Source organism: Podarcis erhardii (genome assembly GCF_964252035.2).
Source record: "Podarcis erhardii genome assembly, chromosome: Z".
NCBI classification, from domain to species: domain Eukaryota; kingdom Metazoa; phylum Chordata; class Lepidosauria; order Squamata; family Lacertidae; genus Podarcis; species Podarcis erhardii.
In genome coordinates, this window is record NC_138504.1 from 37,764,458 (window position 1) to 37,792,382 (window position 27,925).

At 43.7% G+C, this 27,925-nt stretch overlaps 1 protein-coding gene and 2 long non-coding RNA genes across 10 annotated transcripts in view; 2 read left to right on the forward strand and 1 right to left on the reverse strand.

Annotated features, from left to right (window-relative positions):
* The window catches only part of NUP214 (nucleoporin 214), an 80,970-nt gene that overhangs the window by 27,147 nt on the left and 25,898 nt on the right, over positions 1-27,925 (reverse strand). For 5 of the 8 annotated variants that reach the window (XM_081848452.1, XM_081848454.1, XM_081848450.1 and 2 more), the window contains exons 18-25: positions 27,149-27,252; positions 26,340-26,522; positions 22,777-22,859; positions 21,230-21,313; positions 20,186-20,434; positions 14,732-14,887; positions 13,199-13,307; positions 9,241-9,316 (exon numbers count right to left, since the gene is read on the reverse strand). In XM_081848452.1, coding sequence (XP_081704578.1) covers positions 9,241-9,316; positions 13,199-13,307; positions 14,732-14,887; positions 20,186-20,434; positions 21,230-21,313; positions 22,777-22,859; positions 26,340-26,522; positions 27,149-27,252 — 1,044 coding nt within the window. The remainder of the gene's footprint in view (positions 1-9,240; positions 9,317-13,198; positions 13,308-14,731; positions 14,888-20,185; positions 20,435-21,229; positions 21,314-22,776; positions 22,860-26,339; positions 26,523-27,148; positions 27,253-27,925) is intronic. The other 3 variants (XM_081848451.1, XM_081848456.1, XM_081848455.1) reach the window with 3 other exon arrangements.
* On the forward strand, positions 24,082-26,330 carry LOC309334246. Its single transcript, XR_014152963.1, has 3 exons — positions 24,082-24,342; positions 25,291-25,631; positions 26,204-26,330. It is a non-coding gene; the product is annotated as an uncharacterized lncRNA (long non-coding RNA).
* LOC309334245 lies at positions 26,370-27,806 on the forward strand. Its single transcript, XR_014152962.1, has 2 exons — positions 26,370-26,508; positions 27,172-27,806. It is a non-coding gene; the product is annotated as an uncharacterized lncRNA (long non-coding RNA).

A 27,925-nucleotide genomic window follows, 5' to 3' on the forward strand; every position in this document is an offset into this window, starting at 1 on the left:
ATTTTGTGCATATCTGATTGACACGCGACCACCGACACCCCCTGGAAGGGACAGGATGGAACAGGTTTGGGGAAGAATGGGCTGACACACACAGTGACCTGGAACACCCCCCACACAAATGGGGAGTTGCCTGTTTGCAGTCCCCGTGAAAAAGAGGAGGCACCATGCAAGGGCAGAAGAAACATGTCCTTAGCAGGCACACAGAGAATCTGCCCCAAGGCAAAGTTAGGAAATCCTACGCATGTTCAGCTTGGCGCATCTGCTGCTTGGCCTTACCCACTTCAGACTACAAGCAGGTAAATATGCTTGAATGCAAAACAACCACCAACAACTAAACCTTATTGCACATAGAAAGCTTGTGTGTCAGGGAGAAGGCAGTAAGTAACAGCCCTTTCAGAATGCAAAGGTTGGAAGGCTTAATGTGCCATGTTCTTGGGGCACCATCAGCCATCCAGCTCAGAGGTGGATCAAGGAATAAGAGGCAGCACCCTGGTGAGGCAGTGTGTCCTCCAACCACTCCTGGACCATCCAGACCAGAAGGTGTTGTCTTGGCTGACTCCCTCAGCTAAAAGGAGTTAGCAGCCAGTCCTCATAACAGACTTGTTTTTACATCATTTTAATTCTATTGTAGCTTCATTACATTTTAACTATTATCTTACATGTTTTTAGCAATCTGTGTTTAATCCATGTTTGTTTTAACCTATGTGAGCCAGCTTGAGTCCCAGTTCTGGGGACAAGATGGAATAGAGGAGGAGGAGGAGGAGGAGAAGAGAAGAAGAAGAAGAAGAAAAAGAAGAAGAAGAAGAAGAAGAAGAAGAAGAAGAAGAAGCAGCAGCAGCAGCAGCAGCAGCAGCAGCAGCCTGAAAGAGGTAGTGGGCTCCTCTGCAGTTCAATCTCCCAAAATGCTACCTGAATTGTTCCCTGAATTGGTGCAATGTCCTCTGAAGTGCACCTGAAATGGTATCATGTTACCATTTATTAGGCCTCAGCAAGAAGCTATCATGCCCTAAAGCTGTGCCAATATCACCTTTGTAATTGGTAAACCAAAGTTTAGGAATCCCCTCCAGACAATGCTGAGTGAGAACTCCCATCATTCCTGGCCACTGGCCATGCGAGCTGCAGGGGCTGATGGGAGCCACAGTTCACCAACATTAGGAAGTCCATAAGCATATTGTTTGTGGCTGTAGGTCTTGAAATCATGAAACTTGAATGACTAGTCTTCAGCAGACTGCAAAGTCCAGGTGTCTTGGTCCCCCTCCCTAACTTGTAATTGTGTCTACTCTGGTCCTGGAAAAACATGGTGTTTGTTGAGGAACCTAAGCCGCTGTCTGTTACCTCTTGAGACAAAGTGGTGTGTGTGTGGTATTTGTGTTCTCTGTCATGTGTGGGACTTCTCTGAGTAAATAAAAATTTTTTGCAGCCTGAGTCAAGGAATTTGAGAGCTTGTGTTTGCTAGAATTTGGGATACATGCATACCTAGGTTGTGCCAAAAGACACCCGTATATATTTCACCACAAGCTTTTCACAGAAAACAGATGATAGGCAAAGTGAACATGGACCACCAGCACCAAACTGTATGGGAAACACCCTTACTAGAAAAGCTAACCAACAAACCGAAAATAACACGGGGACAAATAAAAAGACGATGCCTTCACCCTGGTGTGGCTCCCCTTTATTACACACACAGCCCAAGAAGACAACAACAAGAAGGCACTGATAGCATAAGAATCAATATGGCTAACTTGACCCAACAACCCCTCCCTTTCATACAAATGCCAGCAAAACTCACTGCAGCCAACTGGAGGAAACCAACCATGCCTAGGCCCCACAACCTCTCTCACTTCCAATGAAAACTAGTAAGTGAATAAAAAGAGAAACTACCCAAGTGACACGAACACAGAAATCTTGCACATACACTATGTAAAAGAATGAAAGTCTACCACCCCCTACTCTTTCCCCACCTCATATCAGATATGATGGATCTATAGAAAGGACTTTAAGATCTGAAGATTGAGAAAATGTATGTACATAACCAAGTAATTTTTTTAAATAAAGACACTTTGAAAAGTGGGAACATATGTGAACTAAGGGGTTTAAAAATTACATTGTGTTACAATCTTAAAAAGAATTTTTATAAAATAATATTTGGTATTTAACTCCTGAGAAACTATTCAGAATTCATAAAGATGTTTCAAACATTTGCTGGAAATGCCAAGAACATGAAGGGACATTTTTATCATGCCAGTGGACATGTAAAAAAGCTAAAAAATATTGGCTGCACAAACATATATACATACATGCATGCATGCATATATACAGCAGATTTTAAAAGGCTAATATTCAATTTAAGCCAGAACTTTTCCTCTTAGAGCTAATGGATACAGAATTAGAACAAGATTGTGGAAGATTACTCCAATATATGATTACAGCAGCAAGTGTGCTTTACGAATAAAGATGGGAAGATACAGCATTACCCACTATAGTAGAATGGCTGATAAAATTATTGGATCTGGCTGAGATAGCAAAGTTAACATGCTTAATTAGAGAGAGAGAAATGTTTTTGACATTTGTCAGAAATTTGCATGATAAGAAAATTAGGGTAGCCATATATCTGGATTTTCCTGGACATTACCAGAATTTCAAAGGTGGAATTGATGTCTGGCGGGGAGGTGGAAGATTTCTGAAATGAGGTGTTTTGTAGTTTGTCGGGGGTGGGGTGGGGAAGAGAAGCTCAACAATTTTGGGGGTTTCCTTTTTTTTTAAAAAAAAAGCAACACAACTTTCGGGGTGTCCTTTTTACTTTCTGAAATATGGCAACCTTAAGGAAACTGAACTTGTAATATCAGGATTTGAAGATAGAAACAGTGGTTTACTGAACACAGAATGGTTGGATTTTAACAAATGAATATTATATGAAGCTGCAGGACAAAGAACTGGAAGTTATTTTATCTTTTCTACATTTCTTTAGTTTTTTTCTCTCTTTCCCTTTTCTCTTACTTTCTCTCTAAGTCTGTCCTCTTCTCTTTTCTTCTTTCTACCTGTTCTTTTTTAGACTAGGTAGCTGTTTTAGTATATTAAAGAAAGATACTTTGCAATTGGTATGTATTTTTGTTTATCTATGAATGCCAATACATAACTTTAAAAAGAAAGAAAGAAAGAAGCTTCCTGGGAAATGATTTATAATGAGTTTTAAAAAATGATGAAGATAACTTTTGTGAAAAAAACAGCAGCTTTTATTTTAGGTATAACTGATGGAGAAGTACCCAGGAGACAGGGGAAAAAAGTTTATGTATACTACCCCAACTGCTCGAATGATTTATGCCCGCAGATGGAAGAAGAAACAGTTCCTATAAAAGAAGATTGGCAATTAAAATTAATGGAGTATGCAGAAATAGTGAAACTCACCAGAAGAATAAGAAATCAAGAAGAAAGACTTTTAAAAATAGAGTGGGGAAATTTTATTATTTGAAGATATACTGTAAAAAATCAAAACATTAGTGGGACTGATATAAACACATGCAGTAAGAGATAATTAAGTGGAAGATAAGGGAAAATGAATATATTTGAATTGGATATGCAGTAATAAAAAGATATAGAATAAGTAACCACAGAAAGGAGGGGAGGGAAGTCAAGGGGAAGGTAAATTAGATTTGTAAATACTTTGTTTTTCTTGTTAAAAATATATGAAAAAGGTGAAAATGAAAAATTAAAATTAAATAAAGCTTGAGTTTGTGCAGTCTGTAAGAGACTGAGCATTAAAAACCCTTGCTCATGGGGTTTACGAAAGGCAGTTGAAACAATGGGAGAAAATTGGCATATCTCCCCAAAATTATGCCACTATTCAGTCCCATTTCCCAAACTGGATTGTGACATATGGATTGCTTTTAAGGGCTTGAAAACAGAATTAATCTGATCATGGTTATAATACACAATAAATTTAAATAAGCTCTGAGGCTTGAGTTTTCTTACTTACGTTATCCTGAAGTTTTCCTGTCCCTTTCAGTTTGAAGAAAAAAGGAGGGTTAGCAATTTGCCTCCCTTCTTCTTTACCAAACTCCTCCCTGACTGCTTTATGCTATCTTGCAGCTTTTGACTTGCACTGTGCTAGGAAGCAAGCGATGTCAGGGAGATGTCCTCTTCTTTCGTCATAGTTTTAAACAACTTTGGCAACAAGTAGCTTACTTTCATTTTGTATTATTAACCTTTGCCTTTTGCTTTGTATTTTCTTCCTTATTTTATTACTTTTTAACTGTTACGACCTGCTGCTCTCGCTTATACCTTTAAACATTGTATCATTATTATTATTATTATTATTATTATTATTATTATTATTATTATTATTACCCCAGCCATCTGGCTGGGTTTCCCCATTCACAATTATAAGGTGGCAATTCCAAGCAGCAGCATTAAGGATAGGTTGTGCATTTGGCAACCTGCCTGTGTTTTAACTCTTTTAAATTGAAAAACTTACATTCTGCCCTTCAAAACTCTGCAGATAGGCTAGTCTTGATTATAAGAATAGTTCAGCTTTAGCAACTGCACAGCCATCAGGACCGAAGAGCCAGAAGTTGTTTTGCTTTGTGAAATAACAACAACAACAACAACAACAACAACAATAATAATAACAATAACAATAATATTTATACGCCGCCCATCTGGCTGCGTTTCCCCAGCCACTCTGGGTGGCTTCCAACAAAACACTAAAATACACTAACCTATTAAACATTGAAAGCTTCCCTAAACTGGGCTGCCTTCAGATGTCTTCTAAAAGTTTGGTAGTTATTTTTCTCTTTAGACATCTGGTGGGAGGGTGTTCCACAGACCGAGAAGGCCTCTGCTTGGTTCCCTGTAATTTGTCTTCTCGCAGTGAGGGACCCGCCAAAAAGCCCTCGGAGCTGGACCTCAGTGTCCGGGCATAAAGATGGAGGTGGAGACGCTCCTTCAGGTTTACTGGACCGAGGCCGTTTAGGGCTTTAAAGGTCAGCACCAACACTTTGAATTGTGCTCGGAAACGTATTGGGAGCCAATGTAGGTCTTTCAAGACCGGTGTTATATGGTCTCGGCAGCTGCTCCCTGTCACCAGTCTAGCTGCCGCATTCTGGATTAGTTGTAGTTTCTGGGTCACCTTCAAAGGTAGCCCCACATAGAGCGCATTGCAGTAGTCCAAGCGAGAGATAACTAGAGCAGTGTTTCCCAACCTTTTTTGGGCAAAGGCACACTTGTTTCATGAAAAAAATCTCGAGGCACACCACCATTGGAAAATGTTTAAAAAATTAACTCTGTGCCTATATTGACTATATATAAAGTAACTCTCTTTAATAGGCATCAAATAAACACAAAGAAAGTACCGGTATTTTATAATTACTTTATTATGAAATAGTAAGTACCGTATTTTTAGGACGCTCCGTCCCATAGGACGCACCTACTTTTTTGGGGGGGGGGGGAAATAAAGGAAAAAAAAATTTCCTTTATTTCCCCCCCCAAAACCAGGTCGGGGAACAGTGGGATGGCGGTGCTGCGCCTCCCCACTGTCCCCCGAGCTTGTGGGGCTGGCCCATGTCTGCCTGGCGCGAGGGGCGCTCTGCTTCAGGGCGCCCCGCGCATCGGGCGGCAGGCTACAGTCCGCAGCATGGGGAACCCTCTGTTTCAGGGCGCCCCACGCGCCCCCCGTGCGCAAGGCTTGCCAACACAGCGCGGAGCACGGGGCGTCCTCTGAAGGGCGCCCCGTGCTCTGCGCCGCCCGCAAGCCTTGCGCTCCTGGGGGGAGATCCCCCGGGTGCGCAAGGCTGGCCAACACCAGCGCGGAGCACGTCCTCCGAAGGAACGCCGCCATCCCGCTGTCCCCCCCGACTTGGTTAGAAGGCTGGCGGGGGGGAGAAGCCTGCTCCTCCCCGTCGCCAGCCCCGCAAACTCGGGAGACAGCGGGAGAGGCGTAGCGCGCCCACCCGCTGTCTCCCGACATGGTTTGGAGGCTGGCGGAGGGCTTCCTCCTCCCCCAGCCCCGCAAGCTCCCAGAGCTCTGGGTCCCGTTCTGGGGGAGGGGGAAGCTCGGGCTTCCCCCGCCCCAGCCCCGCGTCTCCAGCCGGGAGACGGTCGCGCTTTAGCCCCGTGCGTGCTCTCCCAGCTGGAGAGGTGACGCGCGCCTATGGCAGGAGCCTCCATAGGCGCGCGTCACCTCTCCAGCTGGGAGAGCACGCACGGGGCTAAAGCAGCCCCCCGCGACCCTCTCCCGGCTGGAGAGGTGACGCGCGCCTATGGCAGGAGCCTCCATAGGCGCGCGTCACCTCTCCAGCTGGGAGAGCATGCACGGGGCTAAAGCAGCCCCCCGCGACCCTCTCCCGGCTGGAGAGGTGACGCGCGCCTATGGCAGGAGCCTCCATAGGCGCGCGTCACCTCTCCAGCTGGGAGAGCACGCACGGGGCTAAAGCAGCCCGACTCGCCCGCCTCCCACCCACGGCACACCCGGCAACCTCTCGCGGCACACTAGTGTGCCGCGGAACACCGGTTGGGAAACACTGAACTAGAGCATGCACCACTCTGGCAAGACAGCCTGCAGGCAGGAATGGGTTTTACACACACAAAAAGGAGGGAGGAATGAACAGCAGCAGCACCTGTGGCTGCTAAAAACTGGATTAGGTTCTCCTTGTTTTAAAGCTAATACAGAGGTAACCACTAACATATATGTAAGAAAAATTAGGCCAATAACTTTGTCAAAAAGGGACAGGGTGCACAGTCTAGAAAACTTCCTGTGGCGGAAGAGGCTTTGCCACTATGAAGAGTGAAGACTAGCTTGCTGCTAATGGGCCTATTCTTGCCCTGCTAACTAGTGAGGCTTGTGGAATGAATGGGACTCTCTTGAAAGCCCCTGATGAACTCTGCTTTTAGTCTCCTGCTATTTCTCCAAATTACAGGTGTCTGAAAAGTGGGATAATAATGAGGGCACAGAGATTTCTCTATCCAAATGGGGTTAGGAACCCTCCTAGAACCACTGAAGGATCTTTATCATTGGAACCTGGAGACTGGATCTATGTTCCCTCGCACCCTGAAACTGGACTGTTGCAAGTGTTCCTCACTTCCCATGCTGCTGCCAAGCACCACAAGCCACAGCCTGGTGTAAAAAGGTGCGTCCTCCTAATGGCCTCAAGACAACTACGACTTGATCTTGGAGGCCAGGGACAGAGATCCTTCAAACTCGATTCCCCGGTGGAAAAGAAGAGGAGCAGGAGCTTAACAACACCTATCTGAACACCATAGATGTGTGTTATGATCTACTTGTGTGGGTCATACCATTCCTACCACCTGAGGAGAAGGGGCAAGCCCATTCCTTGCATGCCTTCTTTTCTCCTTTGGATGCCCAATCACATGGATTGATCCAGAGAAGAAAGACTGTCATCCTTCAGACAATTTTTTGGGCCTGAAAAGAGCAATCCTTGGTTCTCATTCTGTTTTGCGTGTTTCTTCTCAATTGGTTAGAGCATGGTGCTGATAATGCCAAGGCTGCAAGTTCAATCCCCATATGGGGAAGCTGCATATTCCTGCATAGCTGTGTATTCCTGTGCTGCAAGGGGTTGGACTAGATGATCCTCAATGTCCCTTCCAACTCTGCAATTCTATGATTTTATGATTCTTCCTCACAGGGATACATGCCTTCAGAAAACCTTTGGGACTGAAATACAATGGTACCTCGGGTTAAGTACTTAATTCGTTCCGGAGGTCCGTTCTTAACCTGAAACTGTTCTTAACCTGAAGCACCACTTTAGCTAATGGGGCCTCCCGCTGCTGCTGCTGCGCCGCCGGAGCACAATTTCTGTTCTTATCCTGAAGCAAAGTTCTTAACCTGAAGCACTATTTCTGGGTTAGCAGAGTGTGTAACCAGAAGCGTATGTAACCCAAGGTACCACTGTATCTGATTCATGGACTCTATTCCATAGCTCCCCCTTGAATTGCTTATAGTTCTACTGTAATATTCTACTGTAATACTGAGTACAACATCCTAGGCTTACTTGTCATACTGTTATTATTGCTTGTTCTGTGTGTGATCTCTAGAGCTACAAAGGGCATCAGCAGGATGTAACTGAGATTGTAACATTGGCAAGTAAATAGGGTATTGTAGAGAAGGTGTTAAAGAATTACGTTCAGGCTGCATTAAGCATGTGTCATGAATGCTGTGTGCACATAAGTTGAAAGAAAAATGAAGCAGAAAGCCAAAAAAGAAAGTGAAACAAATGGTTGGAAGTTTAAAGGAGAATTATGAATTCCAAAGCAAAGGTAAGGGGGCTTTTTTTCTGAACAAAGGGAGGGACTGTTGGATAATTACAGTGGAACCTCGTGTTATGGACAGGATCCATTCTGGAGGCCTGTCCGTAACATGGAACTGACGCAAGCCGAAGCGCCACATCTGCACAAGGTGCGATTTAGCGCTTTTGCGCATGCATGAGTGGCAAAACCCGGACGTAACCCATTCCTGTACTTCCAGGTTGCCGCAGGATGCAACACGAAAACACGTAACCTGAAGCGGATGCAACATGAAGTATGACTGTATAGAATGGAAATGTGTGTAAGAAGGGCTGAGCCCCGAGTATTGGACTTGAGCCCTAATATTTCCCTAACAATATACTATTAGTCACCTGAACAGGCCTGGTGGAATAGAATAGTTAGCAGCAGGCATTTAAAAGTTGGCACAGAAGATGTCCACTGAATCTCCAGTGGCAGAGTGTTCCACAGAACTGGGCCGATGACACTAAACGCTTGGTTTCTTGTTGTCATCAAACAAGCCTCACCAGCTTGGGGTATGACCAGACATACTCCTGCAGATGATTCTCAGTGATCAAGCTGGGATATAAAGGATTATTAGGCAGTATCTTGGATCTATGTAGTTCAGGGCTTTGTAAATGAATACATGGACCTTGAACTTGGCTTGGTAGTAGAGGGACAGCTAGTGCTAATGTTTCAACAGTGGTGTCATATGGGACAGGACATAAGAAGCTAAACTTATGTACAAGTCAGACGTTTAGGTCCATTTGGCTCAGTATTGCCTACACTGACTTGTAGTGGCTCTCCAGGGGTTTCAGGCTAGGGACTCTCTCCCAGCCTTAATTGGAGATGCCAGGGATTGAATTTGAGGTTTACTGCATGCAAAGTAAGTGCTCAAGTACTGAGCTACACCCCTTAGCAAAATCTCTGGTCTCTACGAAAGGAAAGGTCTATAAAGAAAAAGAAGTTTCAAGGGACGGGAGATACCTGGCTCACTTGATTGGTAGCTACAGTTGCCAGAACTTGGTGGACAGCTTGTGCAGCCGACTGAGGAACCGATGACCTGGAAAAGGAAAAGGAAAAGGAAAAGATTTCAGAGGCCAAACAAACCACCAAAGAATTCAACAAACAAAACACAGGAACAAAGGAGGCTGCCATTGAATGAGCCAGATTGTTGGGGTGCATATAGCTCAGTATTTCCTACAGTGAGGGAGGAAAGTATTCGATCCCCTGCTAAATTTGCCTGTTTGCCCTCTGATGAAGAAATGACCAGTCCATAATTGTAATGGTAGGTTTAATGTAGCTGTGAGAGACAGAATAACAACAGGAAAACCCCCAGAAACCCAGAAGACAGAAGTCAGAGATTGATGTGCATTATAATGAGTGAAATAAGCATTTGATCCCTTTGCAAAAGATGACTTAGTACTTGGTGGCAAAACCCTTGTTGGCAATTACAGAGGTCAGACGTTTCTTGTAGGTGGCCACCAGGTTTGCACACATCTCAGGAGGTATTTTGTCCCACTCCTCTTTGCAGATCCACCAAAGTAGCCACCAAAGTAGTCAGAGGGCAAACGGGCAAATTTAGCAGGGGATCAAATACTCCCCCCCCCTCACTGTACACTGAATGGCAGAGGCTCTCTCCCAGCCCTTCCTGGAGATGATGAGGATTAACTCTGTGTGACAGCATAAATGCTAAGCTGCCAAAAGAAAATGCAAGATTCTCAAAGGGCGTGTTGCCTGCTGCACCCCTTCATGAGTTACTGTTGTGCCGATTACATTCTGCAAAGATTGCATAATTCTCCTCCATCTTTGCATAGGGCAAGATTGGGTCCATAACATCATTCAAGATGCAGTAGTCATCCTTCAAGTCAGTGGCAGCTTGGAGTATGTTTGCATGAGTCTCTGCTCCATCAGTTCGGATGGATTATGCCTAGTGCAGAGACTCAATCAAACGCACCAGAGATAGGAATTCTCTAGCCTTTTTACTGCTTTCATATTTACTCCATTTTTATCCCATCCTTCCTCCAGGGGCTGCATTCCCTTCTGGGGGCAACATGCCAATAGGAGGTGGGGCAAGAGGCAAAAGTATGAGAAGCAATCATTGTAATTTTTTTACTTTCGTACAGTAGGCTAGTTTCTACAAACACACTGATCCACCCCTCTCTACCCGCCATCCAAACAAGCAAGCTAGAGGCTTTATAAGAGTTCACGGGCACAGCCCAGCAAGGCAAACACACTCAAGATGCACCCCCACCCCTACACTGCTTGTGGGCTGCTTCTTGGTTCCTGTTGATAGCAGAAGACCTGTAGAATCCAAGAGAATTCTTTTTGTGAGGGTGTTTGCAGAAGGCTTGCTTGCAGCAACAGCCAAGAGTGGGTAGGGAATGCACAGAGAAAGTGCTGCGTTCCTCTTTGGTGTGAGTGTGTGTATACACACACAAACACACTCCTCCATTTACATAGACTGGGTTCTTTTATTTTTTGTCACACTGACAATAACATGAATCAATCCCTGGCATCTCTACCTTGGTTAGCCACTGCCAGTCAGTGAAGTCAGTACTGAAATAGATGGGCCAATGGTCCAACTTCGTTACAAGGCAGTTACAGCTCTCTGTGTACCTATTTGGGAAGTGGCTGCAGCTTGATGGTAGAGCATGAGGAAATTTTGTCCATGGTATGATTATTTTCCACCTAGACATTTTGATACGTTGGCACACTATTTGCATAATTTAACAATTCCAAAACACAGGTGCATTTTCACTTACGCAAGATTAAATATACTGTCTTCAGCTTTTTACTTGAGGGTCGATTTCATTGGAAAAAAGCTTATGCCAAATGTGGAGATGGCAGTATTGAATCAGTAGCTCATGTGCTTCTACCTTGCACCCTTTATAAATATTTGAGGAGTGAAGTTATTACCCCTCTACTATTGTCCATACCAGGTCACTTAACCATTGCTACTGTGACTTTTCTTCTAGCAGATCAAGATAACCAGGTGACAGCAAAAACTGCAATTTTTTTATCAGGCGCAATTAGAATAAGATCTGTTATTTGATTGTTGATGTAAACCTCCAGAATGTATTTTATATAGTTAAGTTTTTACCTCTATGTTGGGTACATTGTATTTTATTTTATTGCTATGGCTAGTGGCCCATGCAAATAAAGATTCTTCTTCTTGATGGTAGAGGATACGCTTTAAATGCACAGTGCCAGGTTCAATCCCTAATATATCCTAGTAGGACTGGGAAAAAACTCCTTGCCTTAAATCCTGCAGAGCTGCTGCTGGTCAATGTAGACAGTACTGAGCTGAATGGAATCAATGGTCTGACATAGTATAAAGCATCTTTCTATGTCCTGACCAGTTCTCATTCTCGTTCTCTCTCTCTCTCTCTCTCTCTCTCTCTCTCTGTTCCTAGGGTAATCATGTTCCTAATTAATATTTAACCCTTGAACCAGCCATGTGCTGGGATTATGAGACGTAACCATCACCATCAGTGGCATCAGATAAAGCATGTGCAAAATCCCAGCAGGATATATATAAAAGACAGGCTGGCAAGCACAATATGACAGAGCAGATGTTTTTCACAGTAGCAGAGGGAATAAACAGAGCAGACGGATGGCCAAAAAAGCAGGCAGATCTTATGCTAGTTTGCAAGGAGGTTAATTTTTCACATTGTAGAAATAAAAAAAAAAAAAAAGGAAAGGAAAGGAAAGGAAAGGAAAGGAAAGGAAAGGAAAGGAAAGGAAAGGAAAAAAAGGTGGGGGGAAAGGCAGACAATGGAAGGAGTTCGTGAATGACAAACAAAAAGAAGGGGACATAAACCAAAATGTGGCCAATTCACCTTTCAGGATGGAATACCAATCAATTGCCAACTTACATAAAGGAATGACAGGTGATGTCTTTTACACCGTAAAAAGGGGGCAATTTGCAAAGAAGCAGCAGCAGCTGAGAGGGGGGAAAGCTATGGCTCAGTGGTAGAGAATCTGCTTTTCATGCATAATGTCCCAGACAACTCTAGTCAGGCCTGTGAGAAACCCCTGTCTGAAATCCTGGAGAACTGCTGCCAGTAAATGGAGACAATATTGAGCTACATGGACCCATTTAACCTGGTATAAGGCACTTTGTTCCCAAGTTAGCAAGTGTATAGACAACTACGCATATTTGACCATCTGGCTGGGGATTTGTTTGGAGATGCTCTGAAGCGATAAACACGCACCAGGTGCTATTGTGATTAATTGGGACTGGCAAGGTGGGGTGGTGGGGTGAAGGAGGTGGACATAAAAATCAGAAACTTGTATCTTCCATGTGACTTCAGGAAGGTTGAATGTACAGGCAACTCCCAATTTATGCGGGGGTCACGTCCCAGAGCCTCGTGTGCATAAGTGAAAATCGCTTTAAGTAGGGAACAACCTCTAAACTCCCATTAAATGCTCTCTCTGCCGCTTTCTCTCCAATCCAGAGAAAAATACTGTACCAAATATACAACTTCAACTGGAATTGAAACTCTAGAGCTGGAAGGAAGCTAGAGGACGAGCGGAAAAGCAGTAGTGGTGGCTGTGCTAGCACACATCAGCTGTTAGGCGGGTCATGCACATTGTATATGGGCCGTGTGCAAGTCAATCACATGCAAGTGGGGGATGCCTGTATTTGCATTCCGGTTCACTAAATCAACACGCAATTTAATTCTGGAAGCCCAGGGGACTAGAAACTTTAAAATAAGACGAAAGCCAAGACCATGGAATACAGAGAGCCTCTTCTTTCTCAATGGCCCCTTTGCTCCTTTAAAAACAAGCCAACCAGCTTCAGGAGCCCAAGCAGAGGCTCACCACTGCCTTTCTGAAACAATTACACTGCCCTACTGACAGCTGAAGGTTCCTGCAAGCATGGCTTAAACAAAAACAAGACATTTGAAAGGTGAGCAGGAAATTAAAAGGGTTTACCTACCCTATTATTGCAGAAACAGCTGGAGGAGAAGTATTACTCTTGAGTTCTCGCACATTCACCACCTGAGGGACATTCTTCAAAGTTGATTCAGTTAAGGAAGCACTCGCAGCTTTAAACATAATGATAATAAAGAGACATGCTAATGGTTAAAATAACCTGACTATGATTAACCAGACAAGGTTAAGAGGCTGCCTATTCAGAGAAAGAGCACCCACTTTGCATGCAGAAGGCCCCAGGTTCAACCCTTGGCATCTCCAGGTGTGTTGTGTTCATTCTTAGACTGCAAGACAGTCTTGTTTTGAGTGTGTGTAAGCTGCTCTAGGAGCCTTTCTGGCCAAAGAGCAGAGTACAAATGTTCTAAATAAAAATAAATAAATAAAACTGGGATTCAGAGGTGCACTGCCTCCAACAGAGGATGGCTAGTAGCCATCAAAGGCCATGGCTAAAAAATGCTGAAGTCCACACAATTGTAATAATCTGTCCATACGTTTGGGCCCTTCAGTGGCATCACCTCTTGAGACCCAGTATAACCTCTTTCAGAGACTGGCGTCCCTGAAGTCTTCCCCGGGGTGAGGATTGCAATCAGGGTCTTGAAATCATCTATTATCGGCTTCTTAGAAGATTCTTCAGTAAAATGATGATTTGGGACCACGTGATTCCCCTGTAAGCCTTGCCGAAATGTACTCTGCACAAGGGTAATGGTATCTGCCAGACTGCAATGTTCTTCTTATTAGTATATGATTGTTACAGTTGTGTGCCCGTCAGCATTTTTGTGTGAGGTTGTGATGTGCTGCTGTGCTGCATTACTCTTTGCATATGATTTTTATATAGCAGCCATTGATAGCCTCGCTCTTCATGAATTTATCTAATCCACACAAGCGGGGCAGAACATTGTTTAGTAGTGGAAGAAGGCTGTGTGCTCTCATTCCCTTCACATGCTGAGCTGGTTTGGAAGATGACCAAGTGACCAATGAGACTCCATTGAAGTATTTTCTGAACCAACCCCTCTTTTTCAGTCATGATTAAACCTCCTCTTTTGCTTTCATCAATGGGGTGAAAAACTTCTCAAGGAAAACCTGAGATAAAAAGTGAGAAGATGTGCAAAAAGGTAAAGGTAAAGGACCCCTGACAGTCGTGAACGACTCTGGGGTTGCAGCGCTCATCTCGCTTTACAGGCCGAGGGAGCCGGCGTTTGTCTGCAGACAGTTTTTCTGGGTCATGTGGCCAGCATGACTAAGCCGTTTCTGGTGAAACCAGAGCAGTGCATGGAAACACCGTTTACCTTCCTGCCGGAGCAGTACCTATTCATCTACTTGCACTTTTTTTGGGTGCTTTCGAACTGCTAGGTTGGCAGGAGCAGGGACCGAGCAACTGGAGCTCATCCCATCATGGGGATTTGAACCGCTGAGCTTTTGATCAGCAAGCCTGAGGGGCTTAGTGGTTTAGACCACAGAGACACCTGTGTCCCTTTGAGGAGATGTACAGAGTCATTAGCAACCCCAAATCGATACCTGATCAGAATGTGAGGTTTACCTGGGTTCTGGGTAGCCATCTGTCTCCGCAATGCTGCTTCTGCTGCTGCCTGGGGTGCTGGGAGGCCAGTGGAAGGAGCGGGGGCTCCGTGCTTCACTGTCTTTGTTGCCAGCATTGTGCTGTCTGCCCCTTGGGGGATGATTCTGGGCATGGCTACTGGAATGGGGTGGGAGATTGTTAAGTTACTATGAACAGCAGAGAATCAAACATCTTGTAAACATCATGTAAGGTTCTACACTTAGGCATCATGTAAGGTTCTACACTAGCTGCCCAAATATAAGATGGGGGGCACCTAGCTTTCCAGTACTACATGTAAAAAGGATCTAGGGGTCTTAGTAGATAACAAGCTTAGCATGAGCCAACAGTGCAATGCAGCAGCAAAAAAAGCTAATGCAATTCTAGGTTGCATCAACAGAAGTATAGTGTCCAGATGAAGGGAAATAACCAGTTCCACTCTGCCTTGGTCAGACCCAACTACAGGACTGTGTCCAGTTCTTGGCCACACAGTTTAAGATGAATACTGAGAAACTGGAACATGTGCAACCAAGATGATCAAGGCTTTGGAAACCAAGCTTTACGATGAATGGTTTAGGGAATTGGGTATTTTTAGCCTGGATAAGAGGAGACTGATGGGAGATATGATAGCCATCTTCAAATATCTTAAAATAACTGTAAACAAGTGAAAACGCTAGCAGGATTAAGGTAAATTCAACAGTATAATGTATAATAAAGAAATATAATTGGGGGGGGAGAGAGAGAATTAAACTAAATGGTTTTGTCAGACTATGCAGAAATTATGGGAAAATTAAAAGAACCATGGAAGGGGAAAGAAAGATGGGTTTTAGTTTCCTTCTCCTTTCCTCCCTTTGAAGTATCAGGCTCTGCTGTTCCCTACCACAAACTGCTCTTGAAGGACCCTTTCAAAAACAGTTTGCTAGACAGCTGGGGAGGTTGCTATTTCAGAGTCTTAAGTCCACAGCACCCATATGAAATCAGTTCTGTGGTTATCTGGTTCTGGGCCAAGGGCTTCGAGGCCCTGTGTGCATTTTTTTTAAAAAAATATTGCAACGATATGAGACCAAAACAGAAAGCAAAAGGTCCTCTGAGAACCCGTACAGTAATAATCAGAATTTACACAAAAGGGTCCTATCTTCGCAACAGCTCATCACAATTTCCACTTCCATTCCCAAAGGATGTGTTAATCTGTTAACGTTATTAGTTCTGCCTCCCAAGAGGCTTTCCTCAACCATACTATCGTGTGTAGTGGCCCATTATGAATTTCCAGCACTTTGCAACAACGTTTCCTGCCATAAACAGATTTTCAATAAGGGCTTCATGGCTGGCTGCGTATGTCGAAGTTGGCTAAGTATACCTGAAGGAATGTCTCCACCCCCATTGTTCTACCCGGACATTGAGGTCCAATGCCGAGGGCCTTCTGGTGGTTCCCTCACTGCAAAAAGCGAGGTTACAGGGAACCAGGCAGAGGGCCTTCTCAGTAGTGGCACCCGCCCTGTGGAACGCCCTTCCACCAGATGTCAAAGAGAACAACTATCAGACTTTTAGAAGACATCTGAAGGCAGCCTTGTTTAGGGAAGCTTTTAATGTTTGATACGACGACCGTATTTTAATATTTTGTTGGAAGCCACCCAGAGTGGCTGGGGAAACCCAGCCAGATGGGCAGGGTATAAATTTATTATTATTATTATTATTATTATTATTATTATTATTATTATTATTATTTTGAACAAACTGCACAGGAAGATCCAGTCTCAGATCAACCCAACCATTACAAAATACTAGTATCTTTAATCCTGCTGCTTATGCACAGAATTAGTATAGGATGCACAAAACTTCCATTTCATTTACGGCCTACTGACTTTCTAGGGGCTATAGAGCCACCTCTCTCACATGAATATGGCTATCCAGTCCAACCACCTTCATTGTACACCTATCTACCAAGCCACTGAAGTGTAGTGGTTAAAACAGCCAACGTCCTGGTTACCAACGTCCTGGTTACTGTGGAATGGCGTTGGACAGTGAGTGAATTGGGAGAAGCATGAGGGCACTGTGCACCCCCAAGAAAGCCCAAAGGTCCTTTTGGGTTCTGAGGAGTCCGGCAGTGCAATTGCCAAGCTCTTTTCCCCACTCATTGCTCTGAAAAGAGTTGGGCGGGGGGCGGGGGGAGAGACTGAGCCAAAAGCACCAGGCTCCAACACAGCTCCATGGCAAAAAGTATCAAAGTAGTAACTTTTCCAAAAGTTTATAGCTCTGAATTTTTTAAATAACAAACTGCATATTGAAATGGAAATCAATTTGGCAAATGTTGGGGGGTGTAAAAAAGAGGTCCACCCCGGACGTGTTTTTTTAGAAAAATCTACATGGGAACAATCTATAAGGTATATATTTTACTTTATTTTTCCTATTAGTAATTAATTTTCACCAGGAATATAAAAATCTTTGAATAAAGTATATGGACTTTGTTGGCATTATTATTATTATTATTATTAACTTTGGTTTTATTATTAATTTTTATTATCATCTCCCTTTTTCTTTTTTGATCTTACTGTTATTGGCAGATTTACCCCAGTATTGGATTTTTCAGATTATTAATGGATTTTCCTGACACATGCTTCTCCTGGTTGGAATAAGACATTATTATTATTATTATTATTATTATTATTATTATTATTATTATTATTATTATTATTTCTCTGTGAGAGGGAACATTTACATGTACTTAACTGGCAAGACCTGATTTCTGATTTCAAGCTCAATATAGAAGGTAAAGTTATAGATAATCCGAAAGATATAAGAAAACATTTTGTAAGATTTTATTCAAAACTATACTGAGCCAAGGGACGCGGGTGGCGCTGTGGTCTAAACCACAGAGCGTAGGGCTTGCTGACCAGAAGGTCGGCAGTTCAAATCCCTGCGACGAGGTGAGCTTCTGTTCCTCGGTCCCAGCTCCTGCCAACCTAGCGGTTCAAAAGCACGTCAAAGTGCAAGTAGATAAATAGGTACCGCTCCGGCGGGAAGGTAAACGGTGTTTCCGTGTGCTGCTCTGGTTCGCCAGAAGCGGCTTAGTCACGCTGGCCACATGACCTGGAAGCTGTACGCCGGCTCCCTCAGCCAGTAAAGCGAGATGAGCGCTGCAAACCCAGAGTCGTCCGCGACTGGACCTAACGGTCAGGGGTCCCTTTACCTTATACTGAGCCGGCAAAAAGAACATAAATAATATTGAAGATGATCTTAAGCAGAATAAACGCTGAATGAAAAACTCCCAATTTACACCATGGGAGAAGTTACGGAATTGGGATTTGAAATTTATAGGTCATATTTTGAAAGAAAATTATATGAAAATGATGTATTGTTCGTACTTAACTCTTAGCAAATTAGCTAAAATGTATAAAACAAGGTCAAATACATGATGGAAATGCAAGGAAAAAGAAGGCACCTTTTACCATACATGTTGGACTTGTAAAGTAGTAAAAGAATTCTGGGAGATGATATATAATAAACTGGGGGGGAAACTGTTTAAAATAACTTTTTCTAAAAAACCCAAAGCTTTCCTTCTAGGAATTCTAGGTGCTAAAATACCAATGGACCAGAAAAGACTATTTATGTACGTGACCACTGCTGCCTGAGATGGAAAGAAGACAGAGTCCCTACCAGAGAAGAATGGCAGATTAAGCTGATGGACTATGCTGAACTGACAAAAATGACCAGAAGTATCAGAAATCAGGAACACCAAAAATTTAATAAGGAATGGGTAAAATATATAATTTACCTTAAAATTTTTCAAACAACCAAAACGGAAAGAGAATTCCATCAATTCCCCTGGACTTCCTTCTTCCCCTTTGTGGGTCCTTATGTTAACTTCCCCTCCTTGCATCTTCTTTATTAATCCAAATCTATTCTATCTCCATTACAACCATAATTCATAGTTAAACTACAAGTATTACAGTGGTACCTCAGGTTAAGAACTTAATTCGTTCTGGAGGTCCATTCTTAACCTGAAACTGTTCTTAACTTGAGGTACCACTTTAGCTAATGGGGCCTCCCACTGCCGCCACACGATTTCTGTTCTCATCCTGAATCTTAAATTAAAATTATTAGTAGGATTGGAATAATACTTGTAGTTTAATGATGAATTATGGTTGTAATGGAGATAGAATACATTTGGATTAATAGAGAAGATGCAAGGGGGGGGAGTTAACACGAGGAGAATGAAGTCCAGGGGAATCGATGGAATTCTCTTTCCGTTTTGGTTGTTTGACAATTGTTTGTAAATTTTAAAATCTAAACAAACAAAAAAACAGCCTTTACCAATCAGATGTTTGAGGTGACATCTCCCATTAACCCTTGCCAGAAAGGCCTGGAACTGCCATGCAAGGAACTGGGGACTCTCTGAGGTCAATACCCCAGGGCCAGTCAATTGCTATCACCCTAACCTACCACACTGGGTTTTTGTGAAGATATACAGTAGTACCTTGGTTGTCGAGTGCCTTGGTACTCGTCCATTTTGGCTCCCAAATGCTGCTGCAAACCAAGACGTGAGTATTCCAGTTTGCGAATGTTCTTTGGAAACCGAACGTTCGACGGAGCTTCCGCAGCTTCCAACTGGCTGCAGGAACTTCTTACAGCCAATTGGAAGCTATGCCTTGGTTTCTGAACATTTTGGAAGTCGAACGGACTTCCAGAACCGATTCCGCTCGACTTCCAAGGTACCACTGTAGTAGGGAGAAGGAAACTATGTTTGCTGCCCTAAGCTTGTTAGAAGAAGGGCAGCATAATAGTGAAACAACAACAAATGCTGCATTTTGCTCTCTCCCAAACCCTGCAGCCAGAAACTCAATAAGTCAGAATACTGAGGCCCAGAAGCAAAGAGGTTGAGCAATTTTCAGCAAAATGAGCAAAAGAATGTGTGAAGAATTAGGTTGAGGATGAGTCAGTGGAGAATTTAGGTTTCTTGGCATAAAGTGTCCATGTTTTCAGCAAAAGAGATTCCAATCATGAAAACATAGGAAAACTAATATACTTGATCTGACTAATGGTCCACCTTAACTCAGCTCAGCATCGAGTCAACTTAGTTCAGCATCTAGTCATCTCTTCTTCTTTTTTAAATGCATTTTTATTAATTTTCTTTAGCATAAATCAAACAAACAAAACAAATACAATAAAGTTCCATAATCTTATACCCACTTGTTTTTTCATCGCTCTACCAAATGTGGACTTCTCTCCCTCCCTCCAGCAGGTTTTCATTTTACACTTTACACTTTCCTTTCTGCAGTTTATTTTAATCCTGCTACAATATTTAGATTTCTACAATTGTTTCCCCAGCATCTAGTCATCTCAACTCAACTCAGCACCTGGTCTCCCAACAAAACTAACAAACAAAAATCCTGCAAAATGAAACACAAAATGAGAAAGATGTGCATTCTATAGTCTACTCACTCAAAGTGCCCATTGGGATGTGGGGTTTGCCATGAGGGAGGGGCTGTATCATTAGACCAGGCTGAATTGAGGGGGTTCGGACAACGGGGGCATGCCGGGGAACTTGGATTGGGGCAACCTCCTCTTCCTCTGGATCTGGGGCTTGAACATCCTCATTCTCCAGGGACTGGGCAATGGAAGACGTGGAGCTAACATCATCCAAATCTTCATCGTATCTCAAGGACAGGAAGGCTGACTGGGAGAGGTTGGCTGAAATCATAAGGCAAAGAGGGGATGAGAGCAACAGGAAGCCTTCCTGATTTGGAAGCTTATACAGTAGCTTTGAGGGGGTGGGTGGTATTTCAGAAGGAAGAGTCATGGAACAAGATGTGACGGGATATTGGCACTCTGATATCTTGAGGTGCCTTTGCTCTGACCCAGCAACCCCAAGATTAAAATTGGCTTAGACTGCATACACTGCCAATACATTTAACGCACATAGAATCAAAGAACCATGGGATTCTTTGCTGAGAATTCTAGCTCCAAGGGGTAAACCATAGTTCTCATCCTGCTTTGAGGGAGGGTGCATGTTTAAAATGTAGTGTGCAAGCAGCTTTAGATTAATTTAAAATGGAACCAAGCACTTGGAAACAGGATGGAGGCAACAGCATACTCAAGCAAATCCCAAGGATTGTAGAAGGACAAAAACAACAACACCCAACAACTCCCAAAGGGGAGCCCCCCCCAAAAGCAGGCCAATAAAGACCAAGCATGGTCAGTGGAGCTACAGAATGCCAAGTTGTCAATTAAAAAAGAAATATACAAAATGTGTTGTATGGTGAATTGGTCTGATAGAGCCCCTTACAGCTAGTAGAGGAGGAAGGCATGGCTACCCTGAACAGAAGGACCCCTTGAAGAGGAGAGGAATATATTGCAATGCTTTGCAGCTGGCTCCATCTAATGGCAAAGGCAGGCTATTGTGTGTGTCTGTGTGTCAGGGGGAGCAGACAGTTGGGAAAACAACTTTGCCAAGTGATGAAGTTATTTTCAAGTCCCAGAGGATACCTGGTGCAGTTGTCCTTACAGGTGGCACCTTCCTCTTAGAAAGCAAATTCCTCAGCTGGGCCTGCTTCACAGGGGACAGTTTGGCTAGAAGAGAAGCAAGAAGCGTGATTATTTATCAAGCACTGCCAGTATGGACCCTTATAATCCTGCAGGCATTCAGTTTCAATTGCAAATCCTTACATCCATTAAATTAAAAAAAGACAAAGGTTTCTAGCCAACAGAGTTCTAGAGCAGATCCATTTAAAAGTAATGGACTGAAGTAAGTCATGCCCTACTATTTCAATACATTTACTCTGAGCAGGAGTAAATTAAATGTTAAAGGTAAAGGTAAAGGTACCCCTGCCTGTACGGGCCAGTCTTGCCAGACTCTAGGGTTGTGCGCTCATCTCACTCTATAGGCCGGGAGCCAGCGCTGTCCGCAGACACTTCCGGGTCACGTGGCCAGCGTGACAAGCTGCATCTGGCGAGCCAGCGCAGCACACGGAACGCCGTTTACCTTCCCGCTGGTAAGCGGTCCCTATTTATCTACTTGCACCTGGGGGTGCTTTCGAACTGCTAGGTTGGCAGGCGCTAGGACCGAACGACAGGAGCGCACCCCGCCGCAGGGATTCGAACCACCGACCATGCGATCGGCAAGTCCTAGGCGCTGAGGTTTTACCCACAGCGCCACCCGCGTCCTAAATTAAATGTTAGGAGATACCAAATTGCTAATTACACATAGTGCAGCTTGTTGAACTCAGTTTCCCAGATGTACTGGGAACACTTTATCAAATTAACCTGAAAGCCAGCCCATGGATTTGAAACCAGTAGCAACCGCCATGGACTCCCTCCTTCACTGAGAACAGCTTCCCTCAACCTGGCACCCTCTGTAGGTTTTGGACTGCACACAAAAGCAGTTGTTTTATGGACAATACTGTAGCTGCTCCATCTACATTTTTATTGCTGTGACTATATTCTAACTTGTTTTATAGCTTCACTGTGCAGGAAAAAAGCAGGGTTGAGGCTCGAAGAAGCGATTCAAGCTAGACAAAATTTTGTTATAATTTCATACAGCGGTTGGGTTCAAATGTTAACACTAAGACAAACCATGGTTTAGCATGAACGCGCTGGCTCCTGCAGAGCAGATCGCAGTTGCTTTGCTAGTCTTTTTAGGTCAAGGGCTGGCTCAGCTTGCATTCTGAGCCCAGGATTGCGATTTGGGATGCTCTTCCTTTACCACAATCAGTTGCCAAGGTACCACACTATGCTGAGCTAAAAGGGGAGTGGAACAGGTGTGAGCTCCTCCCTGGGATCCTGCATGCTGGTTGGGACTGATGGGAGTTGTAGTTCAACAACATCTGGAGGGCCATAAGGTTCTCCACACCCATCGTAAGTCATAGTGTGGTTTACTGTGATGTACAAAACCTTGATAAATTATTATACAGTAATCAAGACCGATTATTATCTTTGTGCAATGAGTCCCCTAAAGTGTGCTTGTTACACAGAAAACAAACCCACACACATTAGCACTACACAAGGACATGACAACAGACCAATGTAGTCACTACCTGGTGATTTTGAAGTTCTGGTGGAAGGTTGAAGAGTAGCTTTTGTCAAGGCGTTACTTAGGCTCTCCAGCTCACTGTCAAGGCTGAGTTGATGAGAGTTAGAAAAGCAACAGGGAGGGAAAGGAAAAAAGAAGAAGCCAGGCATCAATCAGACCCTATTTACTGTTTCTGAAGAACTCAAAAAGCACAACTAACGTCAGATTCTTGGCACAGCAATGAGCCATGGCAGAAACGTGGTCTCAGCAACTTAAAGTTAGCTAAAGGCAAAGCTAAAATATTTATGGGGATGAACCCAACATTAGTCCTACTTAGAGTATACCCATCAAAATTAATGGACATGGCTGATTTAGATAAATTTCAACAGCTCTACTTGGAATGCAGCTTGGCTGAATACCAATTTTAGCTCAATTTTTACACACTGCAATACGATTTTAGTTCATATACAAACCAGGCTTATCAAAGCTCTTCCTCGGATGATGGAAAAGAAACTGAAGCAAAAAAGTGTAATAGTATGATGAGGTGCAGAGGAAGATACTAAGTTGCCAATGCATCTTACCTATATGTTTACTGACACTTAGAAGAGGAAAAATATGTCCATATTTTATTTAACAACAATATAGCACTTAATTGTAAATGGAACCTCTAAGTGGCTTACAAAAAGTAAAGCAAAAACAATAAAATCACCTGATTGTAATAAATAAAACCTTGAAGCAGTTTACAAAAAATAGTAAAATTAGGAATACAAAACCCGAAACAAATTTTAAAACCTTTTAAAAGAAATAACATTAGCAATTAAAGAGAGATTAAAACATGTCAACATCTGAACATGCTTTTTAAATTCCTGTTTCTATGTGTCTGGACAAGCTTACCTAAACCAAAAATAGGCACTGAAAAGGGAATAGTAAAGGCACCTGTCTGGTTTCATTAAACTAGAATTTCCAAAGTGATAGGACAGCATCCTCCTGTGATGGTTAGTAGGAAAAGAAGGCTCCACTGCAATTGTGGGAAGCAGGTTAGGCCAGTGGTTCTCAGCCAGTGTGCTGTGGCACCCTGGGGTGCCTTGAATGACAGTCAGGCGAAACACTGGCCTCCGTCCCTCTCTCCCTCCTGATGCCCTCTCACATCTCTGCATCCCAAAAGCTTGCACAGCTGTTTGTTGCAGCAGCCCTGGCTACAAGCTCTCCAGGCAAATAGTGCCTCTGGGGCTGGCCAGGGGGTGGGGGGTGGGGCTGGTTGCCAGAAGCTGAAGTGGCCTCAGAGTAAGCAAACAAGCGGGTGAGAGAGTCCAGCCAGCCAGCCCTTGCTGTTGGGAATGGTACCATTGTACCATTGTACTGTGGAGAGTGTATTAATTTATGGTCTGTGTTTGTGGTTTGGGCGCTGCACAGTCAGGGAAAAAACAATGCTGTCCAGGGTTGTAAAGACTACAGAGTGTATAACTGGGTGCACTCTTCCCACCTTGGATCAAATCTATTCTTCCAAGTGCCATAAGAAAGCTGCAGAGATAGCGCAGGATAGTGCACACCCCGGAAATGATCTCTTTCAGCTTCTGCCTTCTGGAATAAGGTACAGGGTTATAAAGACTAGGACTAGCCGCCTGAGAAACAGCTTCTACCCAAATGTGATTTTGGTTTTAAACGCTTTGTAAGGAGTCTGTATGAGAGTATATTGTATTAAAAAACGGGGCGTCAGAGTTTTTAGGGGGCTAACCAGGTTGGGATAGCAGGCTTGTTGGGTTTTGAATGTCTTATGTAGGTTTTTCAATTTTGTTGTTCTGTATGGGACAATGACAATAAAGAGTATCGTATCGTATTGTATCAAGAGACAAGTGGGAGGCTGCGGGGGGCGGGGAGTTCAGAGACTAGGGCCAGTGGTGGCAGCTGCCTGGAGGACTCCCAAGGAGAGGGGAGAGGAGAGGAGGCTGAAGGAACACTCCACAAGGAAGGGTATTTTGGGAAAGAGGATGATAGCCCTTCAGGCAAGGGGTGACATAACTGGGCTCCTGAGCCCCACAGGGGTGCTGCAGAAAGAACATAGTTGGTCAAGGCAGCCGTGGACTCAAAAAGGTTGAAAACCTCTAGGTGGGGGATACAGGCCAGGCCACATGGCATGCACACACTGAGCTCTGTCCTTCAACAGAGGGAAATGGGGGCTGCTACCATGGCTGCCCCCACATCCAAGCATCCAAAGTCTGAAAAAACCACTTCAGTTTTTCCATAAATAGAGCTGCATCTGCGAGCATTTACTGTTTTATATTTTTTTAAAAAAATAGTAGGAAATCTTTGATCCTCAAGATGTTCTGTACAATGACTCCCACCACACCTGGGCTACCGGCCAGGGGTGGACGGTAGCTGTAGTTCAACCACATTTGGAGGGCCAAAGGTTCCCCGCCATCTGTTTTATAAGAACTCTTTATGTAGGCTGGCTTCCAGTGAACTCAGCTACTGTAAATATTGAGTAGAGAGGGACCATTTTTTAGCTCACAGCTCTTAACCACTATGCTATTCTATTTAGACACTGAAGTACATATGGAGAAAGAAAAGCAAGCAACTCACAGGAAACTAGTGTTTACAGGCATGTTCCTTTGAGGAAAACTAAACTGGCCGGCAGAACAAGAAGATCCACCTGCATTATCAGTTACAAGAGGTTGGATTCCAAGTTCCATAAGTGGAATCTGCCCATGGAATTGACTTTTCCATCTCCTTCCCCTCTAACTTGAGTCCCTTACCCACCATAAAACCCGCCGTGATATGTTCTTCTTTGTGGGGAGGGGATTCCCATAGTATAGAATGTGGTACTTGGGGATGGGGAAGGTGGGGGTGAAATTTGAGCAACTCAAAGCCCCCTGGGCAAAGGTAAGCAGCTTCTAGACATGTAAACACGTACGACTGTGCTCAGTATAAAGGATGGTGGGATACAGTTTCTAACAGAATCCACGGACTAAAAGTCACTGTTATTCAAACTGAAGAGAGGAAAAGATTTTCAGAAAATGTTTACTCAATGATATTAAACACACACACAAAGCTGGCTGGGGCTGGTGATGGGTTGGAGGAGTGTGTGGGTGGTGGGGGTGGAACATGGCTCAACACACGTATCTGTTTCAGTCCACAACCCCCGAAAGCTCAAAAGCCTACTTAGTTTGTCCCACTGCCAAGTTCTCTGTTATTCATAGCACCCTTTGGGGCTTTAAGTTCTAGATACACGCTGTTTAAAAAAAGTATGTATACACACTCACACACACAAGCTTTCCATTCCATCTAGACCCAAACACAAGGAAGGAAAATGTGGCTTACATCGAACATTAGACCCATTGAAATTAACAGACATGACCAACATAGATCCATTAATTTCAATGGATTGTGTTCAACTCAAATAGTAAACCTCTTGAAATTAATGGGCCTAACTTAGTCATCTTCATTCTTTTCAGTGTCTACGCTGAGCAAAACTTAGGTTTGACACAATGCTCCTTCTTTGGCAAAGCTTTGGACCCAGCACTCAGACGAACCAATGCACTGCAGAGTGGGAAAGCAAAGCTGCTTGGGAGTTTCTTGAGCAATGCCCACCTTTGTATGCTGCTGCTGGAAGAGGTGGTAGTGGAAAGGCTCCACCGTGGCGTCTGATTGTACAAGCGGAGCTCCTGCAGGCTGCCCACCAAATTCTTCAGCCGTTTCAGCTGCTGGTCAATAATCTCCCGGTTATTGGTGAGGGCATTGAAGAGAGTCTCGCGCTCAGGTACCAGTAAGTGCCTATTTGGAAAAGGAAAAACCAGAAACCAAATTTCAACAGGGAGAGAAAGAGAGAGGCAAAAGAACAGAGAAAAATACAACAAAGCAATGCAAACATTTAAAGAATGTCATATATTAAAACAGTTAAAGCACAAATGCAGATTGTAAATGGTAGGTCAGAGAATAACGCTTCAAATCTCTGCAGATGGAGACCGCAGGAAGGGAGTGCTCGTGTCCTTGAATGCTGCTTATCGGTTTTCTACAGCCATCTGGTCGGCCACCGTGAGAACAGGATGGACCATTGGCATAAACCAGAAGGGCTTTTCTTATAAGAACTGGGGTTTTGTTTCGTTTTATGATACCATCGAATTGTAGAACTGAGGAACTGGAAGGGACCCAGAGGGTCATCTGGTTCAACTCCCTGCAATGCAAGAATCTCAACCCAGTCAGTCCCCTCATCCAATTTGAAACCTGAAACTGGGCTCTGCTTAGCTTTGAAAATGTGCCACCAGTTTTACTGCTGCACCAACTGGCATTTGTTATCATGCTAGATATTTGTGTTTTTATGCTGCAAACCGCACTATGATATTTGAAGACACTTGGCTTTTTGAGTATCACTTAGCTAAGAAGTAAGCTTGAAAACTCACTTCTGCTTTTTTTGCTGTTCCAGGTGCCGATCCCACTCCAAATCCAGGACATCATTCACATCCTGAACAGCAAATTTCACGTACTGGTGTAAGCGCCGGATTTCCTGCCCAGAAAAAAGAGGGTGGGGAATTTAGAATCATTTTTAATCCACTCAGGACACTATACAAGTGTGTGTGTGTGTGTGTGTGTGTGTGTGTGTGTGTGTGTGTGTGTGGCGTGTTTCAGAAATTATTAAGATTATCAAGAGTTTACAACCATACTGATTTGGTTTCCTTCTGTAGTTAATAACAGACTGCAATCTATCTAGATTTCAATGAGGCTTCCAGCACCCAGTTGAGGAAAGGTGGGGCAGGATGAATAAATAACCAAAGAATTAGTGCAAACAACCTTAGAGAAGGCATTTATTTAAAAACATTTCTATCTTCTCTGACCCGGCTTTAGCCTTATTGGTGATTGGGCAGCCTGAGGATACTAAAATAGTCCAGTCGGAAACTTGTAGCTTCACATCTGGAGCTAGCCTATCACTGGAAGACGCTGGAGCTTTTGGAGAAAGGCAGGTTGGCTGGGATTTGGGAAAAGGCATTGTTAGAGGGTTTGACGTACCATAGTAGAGTACAAAGCAGTTTGCAGAAATAAAGGATGAATTTGAGAAAATCAGGGTGTCTTTCTTGATTTATGTAAACCAGATCTGCCCTCCCTCAGCCTGCACCTCAGTCTGTTGCATGCCTAGACCTGTCTCAAGCCTAACTCACAGTGGTGCCGGGAGGGCAAAGTGA